At 36.6% G+C, this 20,468-nt stretch overlaps 1 protein-coding gene across 3 annotated transcripts in view; it reads left to right on the top strand.

The window, feature by feature from the left end:
* EEIG2 (EEIG family member 2) overlaps positions 1-20,251 on the top strand; it is an 82,030-nt gene extending 61,779 nt beyond the window's left edge. For 2 of the 3 annotated variants that reach the window (XM_078154983.1, XM_021000422.2), the window contains 6 exons: positions 503-606; positions 7,739-7,834; positions 7,972-8,167; positions 8,295-8,422; positions 9,217-9,286; positions 15,331-20,251. In XM_078154983.1, coding sequence (XP_078011109.1) covers positions 503-606; positions 7,739-7,834; positions 7,972-8,167; positions 8,295-8,422; positions 9,217-9,286; positions 15,331-15,373 — 637 coding nt within the window. In that variant the 3' untranslated portion in view covers positions 15,374-20,251. The remainder of the gene's footprint in view (positions 1-502; positions 607-7,738; positions 7,835-7,971; positions 8,168-8,294; positions 8,423-9,216; positions 9,287-15,330) is intronic. The other variant, XR_013486880.1, reaches the window with a different exon arrangement.
* Positions 20,252-20,468: the final 217 nt, after the last annotated feature.

Below are 20,468 nucleotides of genomic sequence, written 5' to 3'. Positions count from 1 at the left end.
TAAGAAAGGGAGACCAATTAGGAGGCTGTTATAGTCCAGGAGAGAGTTGGTAATGGTTGTGTAAGTAAAGAGAAGGGGACATTTGGAGAGATGCTGTAGAAATAAAAATAAGAATTTGGCAATTAATCAGATATATAGGGTGAATAAGAATGAGGAGTTGATGATGTCACCAGCATTACAAAGCTAGATGTTGGGAAAGCTGGTGATGTCTTCCTCAGTATTAGAGAAGCTCAGAAGAGCAGTAGATTTAATGAGTTCTGTTTTAGACAGGTTGAGTTTGAGATGCCTGTGAGATTTGGAGACATCGCAAGCAAGTGGGAAAGAAACTAAGTCAGATATTACCTAAAATTTTTATTATAGTATCAGGGGAATGCCAGTGGAAAAGCTGGAATTAGTCAGTGCTTCAGATTAGGTTGGAGAAAACATTTTAAAAAGACAAATAATCTAAAATAATGTTCCAGACTCACACATAAATACTGAGCCTACAAATGTTTACTTACAGGCCTCCCTCCACATCAATGTATATACCAATTGCCGGTGAATCTGAATCACTACATGAGGATCGAAAGGGTGGAGAGACTCTCAAAATCCACCTTGGGTTGTCAGGTACAGCTTTAAGATTCTTCCTATAATTTTTTTTAATTATTATTGCTCTGTTTTACACTGCTATCACTTCCAAATGATTCTTGACCCCATGTGTAATCCTGTCTTCTAATAAATATAGTCAAGCAGAACAAATCAAATACAAACTTTGGGCATGTCTGAAAATATATAACTAATTTCATACCACTAGTCTGTCTCTTCTCTCCTAAGACATAGAAGGCATGTTTAACCTTGGGCTCCTCTAGACAAAATTGGTTGGAGTTCTGAAGTCATTCAGTGTTATTTTCTTTTACATAACTGCAGTTATTGTTTAAGTTATTCTGTTTTAGCTCACTTCATTCTGCATCAGTTCATATGAGTCATCTTAAGTTTCTCTTAACCATTTAGATTTAACATCTCTTTTAGTGTAATAATATTCTTTTGTATTAATAGAACACAATTTGTTCAGCTATTCCGCAATCGATGAGTGTCCACTTTGTTTGCAGTTCTTTCATATTCCAAAAAATGCTGCTACAAAGTAGTTTTGTATATATGAGACCCTTCTCTGTGTTTTTGGCCTTCTTGGAGGTATAGGCCTAATAGTGTGCCAACATTGAATTAAAAATATGTGTGATTTCTTCCTGTGAGACTTTTGAAAAACAAAGTTACTTCAGATTATAAGAAACTTCAGATTATAAATGGATGTTATACTTTTAATGGGTAGAATAGTAGAATTCTTATTATACAAACCTCTCTGAGCCAAAATTACATTATCTCCCAAATTTCTTGCTATAGATTCTTCAGTACTGATTAAAATATAGAAAAGTTTGTCATTGAAAAAATTAGGTACACAAGAGTGAGGGTCTAGAGTAAGCAGAGAAAATGGTTAATGAAAAGAGTGAGAAAAATCCCTTTTGGAAAGGAGCACAAAAAATGAAATTTTTTAAAACCATTGAGTAGGGCTATCTGAAGGTGAGGAGAGGAAGGGAGAATCTCCTTGACTGAGAAGGAATATATACATAACCAGATAAAAGCAAAAGAGAGGAACTAAGCAAAACCCTAAAGGGAAAAAGGAACAATGAGGAGAGGAAACTAAGACTGAGAAGAGAGCCAGTGGTAATAGGGCCACCTTGAAAAAAAGATTCAGGTAAAAGAACTGAAGGAACATAATACTGTGTTTACACATTGCACATGTTGTGGGACTTTTTCAATGTAGCAGTCAACTGTCCTGACTTTTTTCTACTCTAAAAAATACTGCTTGTCATATGGGAGGGATTGAGGGAGGAATACATAAGATACTGTGGTGATATAAGAAACTGAAAATATCAGTACATATTTAGTGGGGGGCTGGGGAGAGATGCTTTTCACAGCTATATAGGAGAAGAGTTCTTGACCAAATTATGGAAAGAGGAGATCACAGGAGATAATCTTTTTAATTACATAAAATTTTAAAGTTTTACATAAATAAAGTCGATGTAAGTTAGAAGTAAAACAGTTAACTGAGGGAGAATCATAGTAGCAAATTCGGTGATATCATTGTTAAAGCCCCTATGTGCACCCAAAGAGATGGTCAGCCTAAAAAACTCAGACCAACTAGGTGATCAGTAAATAAAGTAAGGCATTTATTCAGGGTTGGGGAAGTGCAATTTGGGACAACATGCTGCCTTATTCAGAAAGTGATACCCAGGGAGAAAGAGGAGAAGGGAATTCTTATGAGGCATAGTTGTGGGAAACATCAGGAGGGCCTATAGTCTGGATACACAGAACAGCCAAGCTGCAGGAAAGGGAGTGTTGAAGGTATTGAGATGTTACAAAAACAAGATCACATAAGTGTCCTTGCTTCTGAGAACAGGGGTGGTTAAAAACTACTGAGGTATGTGGGGGTCTTCTTGAGAGTAGTTAGAAACTGCAGGTCAGAGCAGGGTTAAGGGCCTAGAGTTTCCCGGAGGTTGCTGAGGTCAAGGCAGAGAGAAATCAATCAACAAACATTTATTAGGCAGAGCCAAGATGGTGGAATAGCAGGAAGAAGTACAGCTGAGCTCTCTCATAACACCTCCAAACAGATCTAGAAAAGGTACCAGACTGAGTCCTGATTGTGAAATCCAAGGGAAAAATGCACAGTGAATCATTTTTTTCTAGCCCTGGTCTGCATAGGGAGAAAGACAGAGAGGTTTGTGGACAATGGGCACAGTGTCTAGTTGGGAGTATGCCATGCAAACCGTTTCACCACAGGAAGAGACTGTGCACTGGGACAAGAAGAGGTCCCAAATCCAGCACAGAGATACCTAGCTTTCTACAGGATCCAGGAATAGGGACCCACTGGCAGTTCTATTGTTTCTGTTGTTCACTGTCTAGTTCTGGGTAACTTCCAAGGTATATGGAGGATAAGACTTGTACCTAAAGGTGGTGGTCCAGGATCTTGGGCAGTAGGCTATGTATTAAACAAGCAGCAAGTTCCCCAGAGTGGAACAGAATCTCAGTTCTAGCTTCCAGCCCACTTTAAAACATGCAGCTAAATAACCAAGGCAGAACCCCAGATGAAAGGGGAACCAGTCACTCTAAGCCAGTAGAGCTTCTAAGTGGCTGATAGTCCCACTGCAGTCTTTTTGATTCAGTAAACATTTAGTGAGCCACCTATGTGCCAGGCACTGTGCTAAGTACTGGGTAGTATACCATAACTCCTATCAGGAGCAAGCTCACAGGTGTATTTTTCAAACTAAAACCCTGGTCAGTAACTTGCAGAGCTCAGAGCAGAGGGGCAGCAATCAAAGTTTGCCCTAGATCAGGCCACTTTGGGAGCACTGAAAGCTTGTAGATCTGAAGCCTTAGCTGTCCCTGAGATCCTGGAATAATAATTCAATACCTCCAAGAAAGCAGTAGCACGGATCCAGAGAACACAAGGTCAATCCAGACATTCCCTCCAGAAGTGAACACAGTCTAGCCTCCATATAAAGTCCAAAGTTAGGAAGTAGGCAGGAAGAATGAGCAAACAAAAAAAGATTCCACCAAAAAATAAATAAATAAAACTTTTACAGAGACAGGGACATTTCATGACTCAAACTCTAAAGAAGAGAATTATTTTAAAACAGCTATAAGCAAAGAAAAACACACCTTCAGCACAAATTCAACTAGAATTCCTGGAAGGGTTGAAGCAAGAGTTAAAACATGTTTTTAATAAATTAAATGAGGGTACTAGAAGGAAAAAAATAGAAAAGAAATAAGAACTATGGAAGAAAGAATTGGAAAGGAAATTAACTGCTTGGTATAAGAGGTAGAAAACCTGACCCAAGCAACAAATTCCCTAAAAATTAGAATGGACCAGACAGAAAGAAGATAATGATGCCATGGGAAAACAAGAAATATTAAAGCAAAACTAAAAGACTTTAAAAATAGAAAATATAAGGTTTCTTATATCAAAAACAACTGATCTGGAAAACAGATTGAGGAGAGATCATTTAAGAATCATTTACTACCATGAATGCCATGACCAATTAAAACAGCTTAAATATCATATTCAAAAAATCATAAAAGGAAAGAAATAGAAAGAATTTGCTGGTCACCTCTAAATGAAAACTCCCAGGTACATCATGGCCAAAATTCAGAGCTTCTAGGTCAAATTAAAAATACTGCAAGCAGCCAGAAAGAAAAATTCAGGTATCAAAGAGTCACAGTGAGGATGATGCACAATTTAGTAGCCACCACTTCAAAGGACCAGAGAGCCTGGAATACAATATTCCAGAATGCAGAGGGGATAAACTTACAGCCAAGAATTTACCCAGAAAAACTGAGTATAATCACAGGGGGGAATGGGTCTTTAATGAAATAGAGGACTTCCAGGCATTCCTCATGGAAAGACCAGAGCTCCATAGAAACTTTGAAGTTCAAACACAGAAGTCAAGAGAAACATTAAAAAAGTAAATAAACATGGGCAAATAAACGTAAAGATAAGCTGTTTTCATTCTAGTATCGGGACATAGTGTGAGCCCCTTGAGAACTCTCATTATCATGGATCATAGAGGAAGTATTAATTAGACAGAGGATCTGGGAGTGGATCTAATATGTTTTGATGATCTTAGAAGAATGGAAAGGGAGAAGAGGGATGAACTTGGATCTCATGTAATCGGGATAAGCAAGTAGAAGTCTCTACAGTAAAAGAGGAGGGGTAGGTAGAGCAGGTAATACATATCACTCATCAAGGAAACAGCAGGAAAGGGGGAAAATAAGCGGAAGAGTAGATTAAGGGAGAGATTAGTCTTAAGCAAAACTAACTAAGGATGTACAAAAAGCATACAGTGGCAAAAAGTGGGAAACTGAGTGGGTACCCATCACTTGGGGAATGGACAAACAAATTATAGTATGTAATGTGATTGAATGCTATTGTACTATAAAAAATAATGAAAAGAGAAGTTTCAGAGAAAACTTGGAAGACTTGTAAGAATTGATGTAGCATAAAGTGAGCAGAACCAGGAGAACAGTTTATACAATCACATTATTGTAAAGATAAACATCTTTGAAAAACTTAGAAATTGATCATTGCAAATACCAACCATAATTACAGAAGACTCATGATGGAACATGCTGTCCTAACTCCTGATAGAGAGGGGATGGTCTCAGTGTAGAGTGAGACTTTTTTTTTTTTTGCCATGGCCAATATAGGAATTTGTTTAGCTTACCTATACATGTTTATAACGGGTTTTATTTTTCCTTTTCAAGGGCAGGGAGAATGGAGGAAAGAATGAAGTGAGAGGGAAAGAAGGTGGATTTTATTGAAAAAAAAATTTAATTTTAAAAAATCAAGCATTTATTAAGTTATTACTATTTCCCTGCTGCCAAGACCCATGTATACAAAAAATTTATATAGCAACACTTTGTTGCAGCAAAAGAACTGAACAAATCATGGCATAAATATTATAGAGTATTATACCGTAAGTAATGATGAAAGGGACAAATTCAAAGAAACGTGGGAAGATTTATGCAAACTAATGCAGAGTGAAATGATCAGAACCGGGGAAACAACTTTGAAAGACGTAAGAACTTTGATCCATGCATGGTCAGTCATAACTCCAGAACGCTGATGATGAGTTATGCCTCCCATCTTTTGGCAAAGATCCAACGAATTATCAGGCCAAAGGAGACTGAGATTTTCAGACTCAGACAATGTCTTCATTTGTTTTACTTGACCATACTTATTGTTACAAGGAAGGATTTTTTTTTCTTTTGGTGGCATCAGGGGAGAGGAGTGGGAGAGAATGATAGTGGCATCTGAACAAAAGAGCTTCAATAAAAATATTTTTTAAAGTACACAGAAAACAGAAGGGAATTCAAACAGGGCACTACCATGTTAAATCTAATATCTACTTTTAAAAAACAAACTAATGTGTATTCATGGTTTCGTATACAATCCTCTTTTTTTGTTCTTTGTATATGGAAATGTTCAGGTTTGTGAATGTTTGTCAGGTGTCCTGCTCTGGTACTGCATATGCAGAAGCTACCCCTCCCCTTGCTATTTTGCCTCCATTGACATTCCACAGTTGCATGATTAAATTTGGTCTTTCTTTACACTACAGCATGCCCCTGTAATTTCTCCCAACCATCTATCATCGGGAACTGCTCTTCCATCATGAGTTCATTCACTTGTGTGAAGTCTTAATGATAGCCAGAATCTGTACCAGATGTTAGAGGCTAAATGGGATAAATGGCTAGGAGAATGCAGATTTCCCTTGTGAATCCTTATTCCATTAGTAGAATACTTAGGTATGAAAGGAACTGAAAAATAGATGAGGTGAAGAGATTCATATTTTAATAATAGCTAACATTTATATAGTGCTTTAAGGTTTGCCGAGCACTTTATATTTAAACCAAATTTTCAGGTGTTCAAGTATACATGAACCACGTACATGACATCACATGTAATTTGGCTAGATTCGAGTGGCCCTATTTCCTTTTTTTGTTGTTTTTTTGTTTTTTTGTCATTTTCCAAACCAGCAGATGATAGTTTACCTCGATTTTAGCAAAGTCTTTGATAATCTAATGCTGTTCATGTGGAAAAGATTGAGAGAGAAATGTGGGCAATTGGATGGATTCAGAAACAGCAGATTGTCCAGACAAGGGGTAGGGAATCTGTGGCCTTGAGGCCACATGGCTTTCTAGGTCCTTAAGTGTGGGCCTTTTGACTGGGTCCAAGGTTTTATAGAACAAATTTATTAGGGGGATTTGTTCTGTGAAGTTTGGATTCAGTCAAAGGGCCACACTTGAGGACCTAGACAGCCACATGTGGTCTTGAAGCCGCAGGTGCCCCACCTCTAGTCTAGACTCAATCGTTCCATGTCAGCTAGGAAGGAGGCCTCCAGTACAGTGCTCTGGTTTGGCTGTTTATTATTTTTTATCAGTGATTTGTATAAAAATTCAGATGGTATCCTTATCAAGTCTGAAGATGACACAAAGCTAGAAAAGTTAGCTAACATACTAGATGACAAGATCCAAAAAAGATTCTAAGAGGCCAAAAAGCTGTCCTGAATCTAAGAAAATGAAAATTAATAGAGAGAAATTTAAATCTTTATATTTAAGTTGTAGAAATAAACCCCACAAGTGTGAGAATAGTTGAAAAGCAGAAGTTCTGGAAAGATGGCAGCCAAAAAAGCTAATATACTTTTGGGTGGCATTAAGAACAGCTGAACTTTGAGGAATAAAGAAGTGAGGGTCCCTCTGTGCTCTGCCCTGATCAGACGACACTCAGAGTATTGAGTACAGTTCTGGGCACTTTTTAGTGTAGACACCCGTAAGCTGAAGAGCAGCTCAAAGAAGGCAACCAGAATGGTGAAGGACCTTGTGTTTGTGTCATATAAGAATTAGTTGAAGGAACTGGGGATATTTAGCCTGAAGAAGGGAACATCTTTGGGGAAAGGTTGGCAGTTGTAAGTATCTGAAAGACTGTCACATAGATGAGGTATTACATTGGTTCCTCCCTCAAGGCCTTTGGCTAAAGCCTGGATGACCATCTGAGTGTGTTGCAGAAGAGATGCTTTTTTGTGTAAAGATCTCAGTTGGACTAGATGGTTGCTTCAGTACCAAAATTCTGTGATCCCACATACAAGATGGTATGGCCATAGCCTTATACAGCCGTCACATCAGTAACGTTAATAATATCATATTACAGATCTGTCAGCAAAGAGTGCCTCGGTTCCAGATGAACTTGGTGCCTGTGGACATTCCAGAACATCAAGCTATGCAAGCCAGCAATCAAAAGTGTCAGGTAGAAGTTAATAATGAAATTGAATTCTTGAAGTACTCATATTGCAAAATTATTTAAACCTTACTGTCATATGGAATGTTGCATTATAGACTGTTCTTGATAATAGCATTGTAACCAGTTTAATTTTCAACTGATAGGTTATAGTACATGTCACTCCAGGTCATCCAGTTTCTCTGACCTCTGCCACAAGAGAAACGCTTCAGTGGGAAGTACATCAACAGGTATTGAGAGTATCCTAGAGCCGTGTGATGACGCTGAACAGAAAGCAGTTGATCTTAATCTTGATACAGCCATTAAACAAGATGGTGACGAATCATCAGAAAAACTAAATAGGTATGTTTTGGGGTCTCTGGTTACAATACTATATTTTGATATCATGGAAAAGAAAAAAGGGGAAATTTTTGATATTTTAAAAACTTAAAAATATAAATTTTAACAAAATAATGCTTGATTTTCAAAGGCACCCTGTGAAACAAGATTCTGTGGAATCTCAATTAAAACGCGTTGATGCTACCAGAGTGGATGCAGATGATATTGTTGAAAAGATACTGCAAAGTCAAGACTTCAGCCTAGACTCCAGTGCAGAAGGTATGCATAGAATTATGCAACTAATACATTTTGGAAATCAGGAGTTAAAAGAAGAGATTCAATGATATAGATAGATAGATAGATAGATAGATAGATAGATAGATAGATAGATAGATAGATAGATAGATAGATTGTGGCATTTGATTTTATGGGAAACAAGTAAATAGATATCTGTTATAATCCCAAGACTACTTCTCTTGCTTACTTCTTTCTGAATGTGGATTTTGAACTTGACAAGGAGTAGACTTTTATTAAAAAGCAAAGATATATTTGTAACAGGTTTTTTTTTAAACAAAAGACAAATAACCTCTGTCTTTGTCTGGATTTATAAGTATACATCAGTTTCCTCATTATGAATTGTTTTGAATTTCTGTGACAGCTTTCTTTTTTATTATTCCAATGAAGCTGTACATCAAATAGTAAGGCATTGTGGTAACTGGAATTCCCAGGGATGTACTGTTTAAACAGAAACCAACGATAGGATCTTTCTTTCCCAGAATTCTCTCCATAGCTGAAGGTGTATATATTACTATTAAAAGTTTTATTGTGCTTGAGAAAACAAATATCATTTAAAATTGACTGAGTTTTCATTATTTAAGTAATTATAGAGACAAAGAAATAAACGTATTAATGGATATTCATAGAAACTGATTTCTCTAGCACTGAGTTAACAAAGAACTTTAGGTAACTTGATGAGAGAGGTGATAGAACATTTAACTTTAAAATGTAACATGAAATTTATCCATGGCTATTATACTACTTGAAAATAACATAGTTTTTATTTTAATTTTTAGAAGAAGGACTGAGGCTATTTGTGGGTCCTGGGGGGAGTACATCTTTTGGCAGTCATCACCTTCCAAATAGGTATGTATTCTAAACAGATTCTTGAAGAAATTGAGACTAAATTAACTGTTGTGAGGATGTTTAGCCTAGTAAAGAGAGGATTTCAGGGGAATATGATAGAAGTCTTCAAATATTGGAAGATTACTCCCTAAAACGCAAAACTAGCATGAATGGTTAGAAGTTATAACAAGGCAAACTTTGGCTCAATGTTAGGATGAATTAGAGCTGTCCAAAAGTATGATGGATTGCTTTGGGAAAAGAGGAGTTCTGTCACTAGAGTTCTTCCAAGGTAGGATGAATGACCACTTGTGAGGGATGTTGTAATTTGATACCTCTGGTGTATAACATTCCAGAAGTGATGTCACCAAAAGAGAATACAAGGGACTGTCACCAACCTTGTTCTCAACACATTGTTTTCATGCAGCTACTTCTACCCCCAGTTTTTGTTTGGGGGAGGTTGTTGTTTTTAAATGCGAAGGACACCACACATTTTAGAATATAAACTCACATGGCAAAATGGTGGAAGATTTTGAAGAGTGTTGACTCAAAACAGAAAAGTGCTGGAGAAAGCAATAAATACAAAGAAAGCTTGACAAGAGAGAAAATAAACAAATTATCCCCGAAATACTGAAGGTTGAAACTGGAGATGGAACAGAAAACACAAGAAATGGAAAAGACCTAAAATTTTTATCCAAATTAGTACCCAAAATAGGTGACATAGAAAATATCAACATCTACCAACTTTCTCAGTGCCTACTTTGCCAATGAAAATAATGTCTGCACACACATACACACACACACACATATACATCCAAGGCATCCTTGATGAAGGGCACAAACAGTGATTCCATAACAGACTGCAACTTCACAATTACACAAATGGCTGAAAGGTATAAAGAACCCAAGTGACATTATTCCCCTCCCCCATTTCTTCCAATGATCCAGTCTCCGATGAAGTAATGGCCATACTCCTCACCAAGGCCAACCTCTTTACATGTATCCTTGATCCCATCACTTGTATCTTTTCCAGTACATTGTCCCCACTACCATCCCCTTTCCCCTAATCTTGGATCTCTTCCTAGGTTACTTCCCTGTTGCCTACAAAAACTCCCAAGTATTCATCCCTTACTACCCTCAGTAGATCCCACCATCCCATTAGCTATCTCCTATGTCCTTCCTCCCTTTCTCAGCCAAAGTTTTTGAAAAAACATCTGTTCTTGACGCCTTAATTTTCTCTCCTTTTACTCTCTTCTAAATTTTCTGGTGTATGACTTCCAGCCTCACTATTCAGCTGAAATTACCCTCTCCAGAGTTACTAATGATCTCTTAATTGCCAATCATAATAGCCTTAATCTTCATTTTTCTTCACATTTATGCAACATTTTATCCTGGAGACTGAACACTTTTCTGGGTTTTTACAACACTTGTCTTTCTTGATTCCCCTCCTATCTTATTATTCTGGATCAACATCCATGTCAGACCCCCATCTATTGAATTTCATGTGTTGGTGGGATATGCAGATAGTTTCATCTATCAAGCAGTTGAAGATAATAGGGTCATAGTAGGTCAGCAAGAGACTGACTTAGAGGAGTCATCTGCATAGAGGTGATAATTAAATCCCAGAATAAGATGACCAAGAGAGAGATTATTTAGAGAAGGGAGAATCTGAGGACAGAGCCTTGGGAAATGCCTACCACTGCTAGAAGAAATTAAGAACTTCTTTAATCAATGAATAAACATTTATTAAGTACCTACTGTGTGCCAGGCACTGTGCTAATGTCTGGGGATACAAAAAGAAGCAAAAGATAGTCCCTGCCCTCAAGGATCTTAAAATCTAATGATTATTGTACATTCATTGTTCAGAATCCTTAGATCAACTAATATTAACTCCCTCATTTTACAAATAAAAAAGTGAGGTCTAGAAAGGTTAAGTGATACAAGAGATAACTGCTCTTGAGAGTCAAAGATTAGACAGGGCAGCATAAAGTTTCCAAGTATTTGATGACATGAAAACAACCCGTAATATTCTTTCGTGGTATTCGACAGAAAATACGAAAACATTTCAAGGTTTACAAAGAGTAGTTTATGTGGTAGCTTTTGCCACAGTAAGAATCATAAAAGGAAAGATGGCGCTATCAAGGAACAACCCTACAGTTAGGCATCAAACACTGTCCTGGCATAAGTGGCTTGGGAGAGCTTTTGAAGGTTTTTGGAAAGGTATTAAAAGATTACAGCAGTAGCTGCTACATGCAAGAGAAATGTGAATGCTAAATTCACCCGATTGAAGGCACAAAAAAAGAAACATATGAAAAGACATCTAGAAAACAAAAGCATATTAGGAATCCTAGATTCGGTAGAGCAGTAACTGAAAGTAAAATTCAAAAGGTTAAGGTGAGACAATAAGAACAATTTAACATAAAACAAGACTTAGTAAAAGACATCAAAGTCAAGAGAGAAACTCTGAAGGACACGTAGAAAATTTATGGTCATCTGGATTGTGGCAGTAAGGCCAACACAACAAAAATGCAAGTTGGATGCGAAACGAGTTGTGCACCATATTATGATGAACAACAGAAGAGCTACCCCCAAGAGAAGTGATGGAAACTCTAGTTTCTCCCCCCCAAACTAGAAAATAGTGGGGCTAGATAAGATCCAGAATGATTGGCTAAAATACTTCTCAGGGGGATGTGAATTACCAGAAAGGCATTTTACCGGCTTTCTATCAAACGGAATGTTGATACCAACTTTCTTAACAAAAGGCATCACATGGCTATTATCAATGAATGAGAATACCAGTGGACCCCTCCAAATACAGGCCAATTATATGTTCATGTAATTTATACAAAGCATTTCAACTTGTATCACAAAAAAAAGATACATACAGACACTTAATAAGAAAACAATATGTTGGTTAAAGAGTAAAAAGGGTGTATCCCAAAGTCCAGGGATATAAAAAGTAACTTATTATCAATCAGTACTTATTAAAGAAACTGCTCCAAAATGCCATGACATACACATTCCCTTCATTGATTATTGCAAAGGCTTTGACTCAAATCTGCCATTTTTAAATGAACTACTTTAAACCCCTTATGGCTCTTTTTAGCATTAAATCTGTTATCTTCCCTAAAAAGAACTGACTATGGCTTCTAAATTAAAGAAGTCAGACCAAAACACCATATTAACTATTGGATGCATATGAATGACATCAAGCTATATGACTCCACCCAAAAATAAAATTAAACAACTCATTCATTCATCTCATGGAATCTTTCTCCATTGATATCAAAATGTCATTAGATTTGGTAAATGTGAGATACATATGATAAGGAAAGATACAGTGTAAAGATTTTGAGCTTGAATCCAAAGTTTATATTGAACAAGTGAGAAAACCTACGAATAAGCTTGGTCTTCTCTAGGCAAAAAAAGAAAAAAACCCGACATTGGGATAACAAGGAAACGACTGTAGTTGGATAGGTTAAAAGGCTTACTGGCATTCTGAAATCAAACTTATGGGGAAAAAAATTATTAACATCTATTCAATACCAGTCCTAACATACACCTTCCAGAATTGTAAAATGGACCACCACAGATTTGGAACGTACTCTAACACAAACCTGTACCATATTAACAAAACATAAGGCCCTTCACCCTAAGGCAAGTATAAAAAGATTAATACTTCCATGCTAAAAGGATAGACATTTTTAGACCACATTAAACAGGTCAAAACCTTACAAAAATACTTTGGTATTTAGCAGACATCACTTCCCTGAGCAATAGTCTGATCATGGATCAGATATCAAATTCCATTGGGTTTGTATAATGTAACTGAAAGTGACTTACCTCTTGATAGAGGCTATGAAGTAACTTAAGATCCAGCAGTGGAAGCAAAAGGTTCTTAATGGGAGACATCCATATGATGAAGGCACCAATAGTGTCAACAAAGAAGCATCCAACAAATTGGCTGAGTTGTGTATTTATTTGTGGAAACCAGATTTATGATGTAAATTAAGTCATTAATTGCAGGTCATTGCTACAAGAAACTACAGAGGGTTATTCTTACGGATCTTGGACTTAGTGAACAAAGGAGATTTTGAGAAGAAATAGTGGAGATTATGTAACCCAACGCGGCAGGCTATAAAAATTTAATACCTTTCAAAAGCCCGGCAAGATATAACCTGGTGGCTAAAATTAGGCATCACAATTATACATCTTTTATGGAATTGCAAGATGGCAAGCTCCCATGCTACAAATACAAACCTCAAAATAGCCTAAAAAATTCAGCCAATAAACTATACTGGTACTAGACCATCATAACAAACCAAGCTATTGCCACAATTGCCTGGGCAAATGATTGATTTATAAAAACTTAAGAAATGGTGTTTTAATAGATGTTGCTATCCCATATACATCTCCAAGTTACATAGAATGAAAAGTTTTCAATAATAACAGGCTAGCCACTTGTCCCAAGACCATTTCTAGCTGAAATCTATCTCATTTAAAAAGAATTAGAACAAGGTAACAATAATGATAACCAACACTTAGACAATGCTTCAGAGTTTACAAAGTGCTTTACGTTGCTTATCTCATTTGAGTCTTGGATAGCCACATAAAGGACATAAAACAAGTATCATCATCTCCATTTCACAGGTAAGGAGACAGATTCAGACAAGTGAATTGACTTGCCTGTGTTCACGTGATTTAGTAAGGAATGGAGCCAGCCTTTTCACACCCGTGCTTTCCCACTCCACTGTGCTGCTGCTAGTTGTTGCTGTTCATATGATGGTGTAGCCATGTTTGAAGGCAGCATGGTGTAGTGCAAAGGATGTTGTATTTAAAATCAGAGGTGGTTGTTATTCAGTTGTTTCAGTCATGTCTGACTCTTCGTGACCCAGTTGGGGTTTTCTTCACCAGGGTCCTGGAGTGGTTTGCCATTTCCTTCTACAGCTCATTTACAGATGAGGAACTGAGGCAAATAGGATCACACAGCTAGTACGTGTCTGAGGCTAGATTTGAAGTCAGGTCTTCCTGACTCTAGGCCTGTCAGTCCATTCATTACACCACCTAGCCACCCAGAATCAGAGGACCTGAGTTCAAATCCTGGCTCTGTCACTACCCTTGAGTAAGTCTTTTAACCTCACTGGGCCTCAGTTTCCTCATTTGTGAAATGATGATCTAGATGATCTTTAAGGGCCCTTTCAGCTCTAAAACTATGATCCTATCTTAAGATTCATTCAGTAATATGAAGGATGGTTTGGAAGGGGAAGAAGCCAGGGGGAAAAGCAGCTACCTAGCCTAGTCTTACAATAGTTTAATATAATCAGAACCTAAAATTAGGATAGTGGAAATTTATGGAAATTTAAACATGTTAATCCACTAATTATTTTTGCATGCTTTGTTTTCATGAAATCTTTAAGTAATGTGTGAAAATTCACCATAAAAACATGTGATGGAAGCAATATCTTTTATTCCTTCCCCCATGCAGATTAGGCTAGTTTTTCCTTAAAAAGTATTAAAACATTCTTTATGACTTGGTTGGCTCTGTGGACTAAGAGCTCAGACTTTTGACCTTAGTTACCTGCCAGGGTTGGGAGCAGGGGAGAAAGGATTGCGTTCTCATAGATTTTGGCTGGGGGATTACAATGGGTGACTGAATCAACTCAAGGTGACTTTACTGTCTATCCTTGTTAAATATCTTTCTCCTGCTATGGTTAAGGGAATTTTTCTTTCTTTCTTTCTTTCTTTCTTTCTCTTTCTTTCTTTCTTTCTTTCTTTCTTTCTTTCTTTCTTTCTTTCTTCCTTTCTTCCTTTCTTCCTTTCTTCCTTCCTTCCTTTAACTATTGAATGACTTTAAAGTGTTTAAAGTTTTGTTCTAGCATCAAACCTAAACTGCTAGGGGACTGGCCTAACTTAGGGTCATCCTAAAATGCAGGTAATAGGGAGTTGTTCGTTTGGTTTTAACCATTATTCCCTGACAAAATTCCTTGATTATTTAACCACAGTTCCCTGATGAAATCCCAAATTTTGGGCTCTAGATTTAAAACCTTGTTTCTGTATTGTTGTTTCAGAGTGGGATCTGGCGCGTATGAACAAGTCGTTATAAAACGCTAACGCAGCATTTTCCTGTGGATCTCAGATGCTGATAAGGTCCCTTTTCTCAAACTCTTGTGAGAAAGTGCACAGGAGAAGATCAAATGGTTTCTTCTGTGAAAAAAGAAAATGAACATTGGTTTGTCTTGTTCATCTCAAAGTGCCTCTTGTTCCATGACAGGACACTTCAGCATGGTAGTACAAGTCATCATTACACAGTGAGGGCCATATGTGGGCATAAGTTGCAAATGTACGTATTAGTGAAATATTTGCTTTCTACTTAGAAAAGTTTTATCCTGTCTTGGAAAGGAAAAGAGATGCTATTAATATATATATTAAAATATAAGTGTCATTTCTGTATTCACAATCAGTGATAATTAATATGTTTGGAATTTGGCTTTAAGGAGAAAGTCCTTTTTTTTAACTGTTGGAATCCAAATTTATAAATTCTTCTTATATTAATAGTTTTTTTCAAGGAGTTCTTCCTATATACTACCTAAAATATCGCTACCAAATTGACATCCCTTTTCCAGGCATTACTTAATTTAAAATATGGATTTATGCTCTTAGGGAAAATGCTTCTCTCTGATCTAAATATACAAAGCATTTATTGGTTCTAAATTTGTCAAACATGAATTCACCTGCAGTGCCCAAAAACAGGTACATAAAAGTTAAGATTGAGTGAGTGGGATTAGCCTCATCAAAGAGAATTCTCATACACAGTATTGCTCCTATTTGCTAATAGATATGGAAAAACTATGGGCACTGTCACTCTGGAAATGTTTCCAAGTAAGCTTTTAAGTTTAACGTCCAATATATTAGGTCACCAGAAGTCACCTTGTCCCAGCTAGGAGTTCATTTAACTCACAGAATGATGGAATGTATTGTTTTTAGGTGCAAAATCTCAGAGGACTAAAAGTAAAATTGTCATCTCAGTGGAACCAGGGTGGCCTTTGGCACAAAAGCTCAAATCTGTGTGAGCCTGGAGAATGAATCCAATACGACATGGGATAGAGCAGAGCAGACAAATTGCTGCTTGGCATTGATGATGTGGATTTGTTTCTTCTGTCTGCCCTCTGTGGTCAGGTACTAAGTTTTTCCCTTAACCATGCCCAAAGGTGCCTTGAGAAAAGGAGGATAAGCAAAAACAACATCAGAAAATACAGAGCCTGGGTAGCCTACTTCCACTTATCTATGGAATGAGTCATTTCTAATTGGCAGGGGGCGGGGAAGGGGGGAACCGTCGACACTGCAGTATACCTGTGAAAGAACTTCACCTTTTCCATTCTGGATCATTTAATCACTGTAACAAAATATTAATTCCTGATGAATAATTCCTAGCCCCTTAACTCTCAGACCTGACACGCTGTGTCCAAGTAAGGCATTGAATCAAAATGTCTGCAAATAGAATTTTTTGGCAAAAATATTTTCATTTAGACTAAATTAAGGAACAATTATAGAATTTATTTAAATGAGAACTATTTTTAATATTCAAGTTTTATTTTTAACCTAGTATTTAGAGGTTTGAAGCAGTTATCACAGCAAATGTTGGGCTTAACTGTTTTTTTTTTCTGGTATTCCATTGTTCATACGTGCATTCGACAGTTGCTTCATGATACTTTGGCCCAATGCTATTTTTAAGTATAGGGCCTGGGCTGCGTTTTGTAGGTTTTTTTGTTTTGTTTTGGAAGGGGGGCAGGTGGAACTAGGTTTGTAATTTCATTAGTTTAGGAAACTCTTGGAATAAATATTCTCCCTACCAATGTAGATTAAAAATAAAGAGAAAGTAATATTTGTTGAAGAATACTTAGAATGACTAGGGTTTGAGTTTCCTGAAACATTATTTAGAAATTCTTTTGGAGAAGCAATCATTGAGAATTAATGAGAAAAACTTATTTTAAAAAGTTATTTGCAAACACAGAATATAGACTATCCCGTATATTATAGAAATCATTGTAAAAAAGAAAATAAAAGATAATTTTAATAGAGAACCAAAAGTATCATTTAAAAAGAGCAATTTCTTAATGGCATAACATTGAAAAACATATTTTTCTATTGCCCAAATACTGTTTCTAGGTTATATTTTTATTGGAGTTATATCCGTTGGCTTGGTTGTATGAAGATGAGAGCCAGAATGTATTTCCAGAGTGCAATACTAGTTTAAAATAATAATAAAGTGTGGAAAGAAATGGGAAAACTAAAAATCGTATCTTTATTTTTAAAATCCAACAGCTAGCAGTAAATCTTGATCTTGGAATTGTCCAATATAAAGTTGGAAAATGTTTTAATGAAAATAGACGTTAATTTGGAGAGGAAAAAAGCACTTGTAAGTAAGTGCCTTTAGGATCTGAATTCAATGAGAGCCTGTAACATCATTTTATTTCTCTTTCATGTTCCATTAGTATTGCATTCATGGAAAAAAAAATTTTCTAGTCTTGCTGCAAGTTTTGTATTATTTAATGTCTGATTAAACATCTGCATTCCTTTTCCAGTTGCCTCAGAGCATCACAGTAGTCATCAAGTATATTTGAAGCCACAAGTCTAATTTTTATTCTGATTTACATTTAGAAGGTCTAGTTCTAAAAATTAGTTGCAGTTTTAATAGATTTTTTTAGACATTAAAAAACAAATTTCAAATACTTAGAACCAAAGAAGTTTTAGAAATCTGAAAGAGGAAACTTTTTTTTCTGATCCTGCCCCAAAGAAGGGTATTAATATATTCTCTCTTTTTTTTTTTCCCTGCCAGGCAGTTGGGGTTAAGTGACTTGCCCAGGGTCACACAGCTAGTAAGTGTCAAATGTCTGGTCTGACATAGGATTTGAACTCAGGTCCTCCTGACCCTAGGGCTGGTGCTCTATCCACTGCGCCACCTAGCTGCCCCGTATTAATATATTCTTAAGGAATATAAGTATATTTCAGAATATCAGAGAAAGACATTAGTAAAGATGAAGGAAAAAACAAATGGTATCTTTCAGAGTAGTGTGTCAGTAGAGGTCAATCAAAGTGTCCATTTTCACAAGGCTAAGCATGGTTCCCCCAAATCAGAAAAGATCTGAAGGAACACATGAATTACTCTTTTTAATCTGACAGACATTTTAGCAGGACAATATAGACCCCAAACCTTGAAGCCTGTCATTTTATCTCATTCCAGTGACAGGCCAACAATAATGTTAATAACCAAGCTGTTTTCCTCTAATAATGGCTTGGCTTTTATGTGGCGTTGGCAGGAACCTTAGAGTTCAGTTATTTCATTTTATAGATGAAGAAGCTGAGGCCCAAGAGGTGACATAGCCAAGGTCACACAGTATCTGAGCCTGGATTCAAACCCACATCCTCTGGCTCCCAGAACACGCAGGAGCCCATAAATTTAACCTAGTAGTAGCTTAAAAGTAGTAAATATCCCACCAGCCTCCAATGGAAAGATACTCAAATGAGATAGCAATGAATATCTTCCAAATAATCTGTGAAATAATCCAGATGTAATTATAAACAACTGAGTCAGTCTGGTGTTAGTAAAATGGAATGGGAGTCGGGGGGGCGTGGATTTTTAGTCCTGGCCTTGCAAGTCACCTCTCCTCTCTGGATATCAGGTTGTCTGTAAAATGAAAGGACTGCACAAGATGGCCTTTAACTCTGAGGTCTGGGATTCTAATATCCATTTTGAATTTCCTCAGTTGTGAAACTTGGTACAACTGTGTTCAAAGCTGGTAAGGTATGGAACAATTTAGTGTATCGGTGTTCTTACTGGCTAGCCGAAAAAGCTTTTAAGTAGTTCTGATTATGTAATAGCACTCTGAAGTACGAGGCCTCTAGGATACAGTAATATTGCTCTCAGTTATGAGACACTGTTGGAGTTCATCTCCTTCTGACAAAGTCTGGCACGATCTTTATAACATCTAATGATTGTTCCTTTGCCATCAAGGAATAATGAGTGTGTCCAGTACTCTTCCAAGGGATGGTGGTTTGTGTGGAAAGAGTCACTAATTTGTTTTTCTTCTGCCCTCATGTTTATGAGATACTGTGCATAACTCAATAGCTTAGTATGGGAAGAAGCAGCACCTTTATTCAATGTTAATTTTTGTTTATTCGGTTAACAAAATTATTAAGTGTTAATTCATAACGAGAAATTCTCAGTCTCTTACTCTCAGACCTGACACACTGTGTCCAAAAAAGTTTTCGAGTACCAACCTGTTTGTACCTTCCATTAAATCTTTTAAAATGCACTAATAAAATGGACATATAGTAAACCTACCCTAAAAGACCACTCCAGGAAAATCCCCTAATGTATGAGATCTTCCCACATCAGATGATACAACGAGCATGAAGCAGATATTTGGCTGGTCTTCAGCCAGTTTCCCTAGAGAGCAAGACTGGCAAAGGCTTTAAATTCTGTGGGAAATGTATGCTTTGTTTCCAGACTTCTGTGGTTACCTTCCATTATAAAAACCCAGAAATATCTTGCCAGTAAATATTGGTGGAATTTTATGTGAGCAGGGCACTTTGTAGCTATTCCATTTGAATATTCCATTTGTTCTTTGGAAATGAATACAGGCAATATTCCCATCCTCTTGAAGGTTGATTCAGTCTGTGGAAAGAAACACAGACAAACCCAAAGAGGTAGATGTGCTTTATTGGTTAATTGTGAAAATATTTATCAATAAGTATCTATAGATATGTGTGTAGTGTATTTTGATGAAGTGAGTCCATAAGTATTCTGCTTGGATACTTGGAAAATGACCTTCATATTTAGATAATAATATTTTTTTGCTTGAACTGTATGATGATAAATCCAGGAAAATGTCCCTCTTTTTTTTTAACAGCTGTTTTTTTTTATTGTAAAGTATTTGTAATAATGTAAAAGTGAGTCTTACAAATGTTCAATAAAAATCATGTCTTAAAGTTTGGGTATGTTAATATAAATAGAAAGAGTGGGAGATGTTCCCCCTTTACCTCTGAAAATTGGGAAATGAAGGAGTCTAAATTTATAGAAGATCAAGCTATGTCTTCCTTCCTAGAGCTTTCCTTGTATTCCATTGGAGAAAATGTATAGAGAGTAGTTGTCACCAATATCATTTTACTTCTTCAGTTCTATACTCTAGCCTTCTCCAGATCATCT

The sequence above is a fragment of the Phascolarctos cinereus genome, unplaced genomic scaffold, assembly GCF_003287225.1.
Source record: "Phascolarctos cinereus isolate Bilbo 61053 unplaced genomic scaffold, phaCin_HiC Scaffold_5;HRSCAF=322, whole genome shotgun sequence".
NCBI classification, from domain to species: Eukaryota; Metazoa; Chordata; class Mammalia; order Diprotodontia; family Phascolarctidae; genus Phascolarctos; species Phascolarctos cinereus.
This window is presented reverse-complemented; position numbering and strand designations above follow the sequence as displayed.